Genomic DNA, 3,104 nt, shown 5'->3' on the forward strand with positions numbered 1-3,104 from the left:
AGTCACATTTATAAATACACACACACATACACACACACACACACACACACATTCTACTTCAATACATAATATATTTCCATAACACCGGTTAGCACTCATGTAATTGTTCAATCGAGGAGTATCAGTATAATCTGGAAGCTGGGTTGGTTTATATATAAATTTCCCCAGGTCAGAGGCTCTGGAATATAATAGAAAAACTATAACTTCAGCAGAAAAAGAAAAAGCTCTCCCCTTGGCTACTTCACAGACCTGTTTGAAAAAGGAAAAAAGAGGAGAGTAACTGTACACGGGCTCCCTCTCTGGAAAACTGAACCTTGCATGACTGTCACAGATGGCAGGCTACCTTCTCCGTGTGCTGGTAGCTCCACTTGCATGAGCGTTGTCTCAGCTCACTTTTGAACTCTGTTGTTTTGTTGTTGCTGTTGTTTTGTTTCTTTTGCTTTTTTTTTTTGGAGACAGAATCTCGCTCTGTCGCCCAGGCTGGAGTGCAGTGGCACAATCTCAGCCCACTGCAAGCTCTGCCTCCCGGGTTCACGCCATTCTCCTGCCTCAGCCTCCTGAGTAGCTGGGACTATAGGCGCCTGCCACCGCGCCTGGCTAATTTTTTGTATTTTTAGTAGAGACGGGGTTTCACCGTGTTAGCCAGGATGGTCTTGATCTCCTGACCTTGTGATCCGCCCGCCTCGGCCTCCCAAAGTGCTGGGATTACAGGTGTGAGCCACCGCGCCCGGCCAGGGTTGGCTTTTTAATACAACTAGGAGGGAGAATATTCTGATGATAATGAAGTTACTTGTGTAGAAAAGTCTTATAACACTCACAAGTATTAAATCCCTGTCTTTCATAGCAACTAGCCCTCTAGCTATGCCACTGCAGGCTATTTCAATTAATTCTGTTTCTTTTGGGGAGCAGGCATTTGCGATTATGTCACTCAAATCACCAGTAGTATTCATGATCTTGAACAAAGAATTCAGAAAACTAAAGACAATGTGGAAGAGATCCAAAGCATCATGAAAACATGGGTGGCTCCAATGTTTAAGAGAAAAGATGGAAAAAGGGAATCCCTTCTTTCTCTGGATGATCAGCATGATCGAATGGAAAAATATTACAATCTCATCAAGGAATCTGGCCACAAGATCCACGCCCTTGTTCAGGTAATAACCCAGCCACTCAGGCGCACATACTACGAGTTTAGGGAAAGCATCAAAAAGTGCGTTTGGATGCACTAAGTGATTAGGACAATCAATAAGTGCAGTGTCTTCTGAAGTCAAGGATAAAGTTTAGGCTGATAGCAAAAGACTAAATCTAATAGATTGGGCAAATGAAAAGTTGCATTTTCATATCAATGTGTTGAAATTATTACTATCTTCATGGTGACAATACTTAATTGTCACATGACTTCGGTCTCACACCTACCCCCAAGGGAACAGAAGATGATGACAAGGGCAGAATCCCAAATTATCCACTGCACTAACCACCCCTTCCCAGCTTGCTGACACAACATAGTGTGGTCCTCCAGCAGCATCCTTATAACCCAGCTCTGTAGAGCCTAAAGAAATGAAGGACTACCATGGTATCCATAACTGTGTGTGATTAGAGGAAAAAATGCAGAGTGCTACACTTCATGCTGTAAAGCTCTGCCCTGCATTAGTGGTCAGGGAAACTTTATGTCCCATCATCAAAGACTGAAGCTTCCTTGTGAACAATGGGAAAGGATTATAAATGGCCACCAGCTCCAGCCCTACCCGAGTAGCTATAGGGCCTTGTCTGACAAGTTGACTCCTGTGGAAAGTCACAAGTGAATCACACTTGTTATCTGTGGATTTTCTGTGGTTTGAAGCACAATAAAAATGTTGAGCCTTAAGCACTAATGATTACCAGAATTAAGATAATTATCCCAATTTTGTCTTTGAGAGTAAAGAGCCCCTCAAGTTGAAGAGTCCCTCAAGTTGATTTAATTTTTAACCCGTTCTGTCCCCACATCCAGTAAATCAGTAGCTGTTGTAGAACCCAGGCATCCGCTTTTCGTTAATCTTTCTTTCATCCAACTGTTCATTCATCCACTCATTCACCCATCCATCCATCAGCTGTGTTTCCATAGCTGTCCTGGGCACTATATCGAATACCAAGAAAATGTAAGATATAGTCCCCGCTTTGAGGTAGAAGAAAACCATTAGGCAAAAAAAGAAATTACTTAAGATTTTGAAAGTTTAAAATCTATCTATCATCCATCTATTGTCTATGTATCTATTGATCTGTCACCTATCTATGTGATGACAAATGCTCAAATCCATGCTCTTGAAAGTCAGAATGAGAAAAAACTGAGATAATTAAATCGCAAAATCGGTGAGACAAGCACAGTGACCTAGAAAAATGTACATATTGTAACATTTCAGTTATCCAGGGGTCAACCAGGAAATAACCAAAAATGGCCACAAGCCAAAATACTTATCACAAAAGTCTCTAAAAGTTCAGACACTTTAATAATAATTCTTATTATAACACAATAATAGTAGTTGATATTTATCTAGTATCTACCATACACTACCATGCAGTGCCAGGCACTGTCCTAAGCACTGTCCATTTCATGTAATTCTCATGAAAATCAGATACTTTCATTATCATTTTATTGATAAGAAAACGAAGGCACAAACAGGCTAAATTAATTGTCTGTAGCTGCCCAGTTAATAGGAGGCAGAGCTGTCTGACTGTAGCTCTGCATTTATCCAATGTATTACACAACCTCCAGAGTAGGCATAAAGGTCCCTCAGGTCAAATACGAGACTTAGTAATTAGGCCTTAAATAATGTTTGCCTTTTGATAATTTAAATATTTTTAGACAAAAACCACTGAACAGAAGCTCCACGAACAGAAGAAATTTTTATCTTTTTCTGCTAATTGGTACATAGGCACCCATCACCTGAGCAGTGTACACTGTACCCAGTGTGTAATCTTTTACCCTCACCCACCTCCCACCCTTTCCTCTGAGTCCCCAAAGCCCATTGTATCCTTCTTATGCCTTTGCCTCCTCATAGTTTAGCTCCCACTTACGAGTGAGAACACACAATGTTTGGTTTTCCATTCCTGAGTTACTTCACTTAGAATAA

The 3,104-nt window shown here is 40.9% G+C and overlaps 1 protein-coding gene across 1 annotated transcript in view; it reads left to right on the forward strand.

Annotated features, from left to right (window-relative positions):
• The window catches only part of DNAH9 (dynein axonemal heavy chain 9), a 370,372-nt gene that overhangs the window by 54,031 nt on the left and 313,237 nt on the right, over positions 1–3,104 (forward strand). Inside the window, exon 14 of the mRNA XM_032140114.2 lies at positions 910–1,151. Within this exon, the coding sequence (XP_031996005.1) occupies positions 910–1,151 (242 nt within the window). The remainder of the gene's footprint in view (positions 1–909; positions 1,152–3,104) is intronic.

The sequence above is a fragment of the Hylobates moloch genome, unplaced genomic scaffold, assembly GCF_009828535.3.
Source record: "Hylobates moloch isolate HMO894 unplaced genomic scaffold, HMol_V3 SCAFFOLD_19, whole genome shotgun sequence".
Lineage (NCBI taxonomy): Eukaryota > Metazoa > Chordata > Mammalia > Primates > Hylobatidae > Hylobates > Hylobates moloch.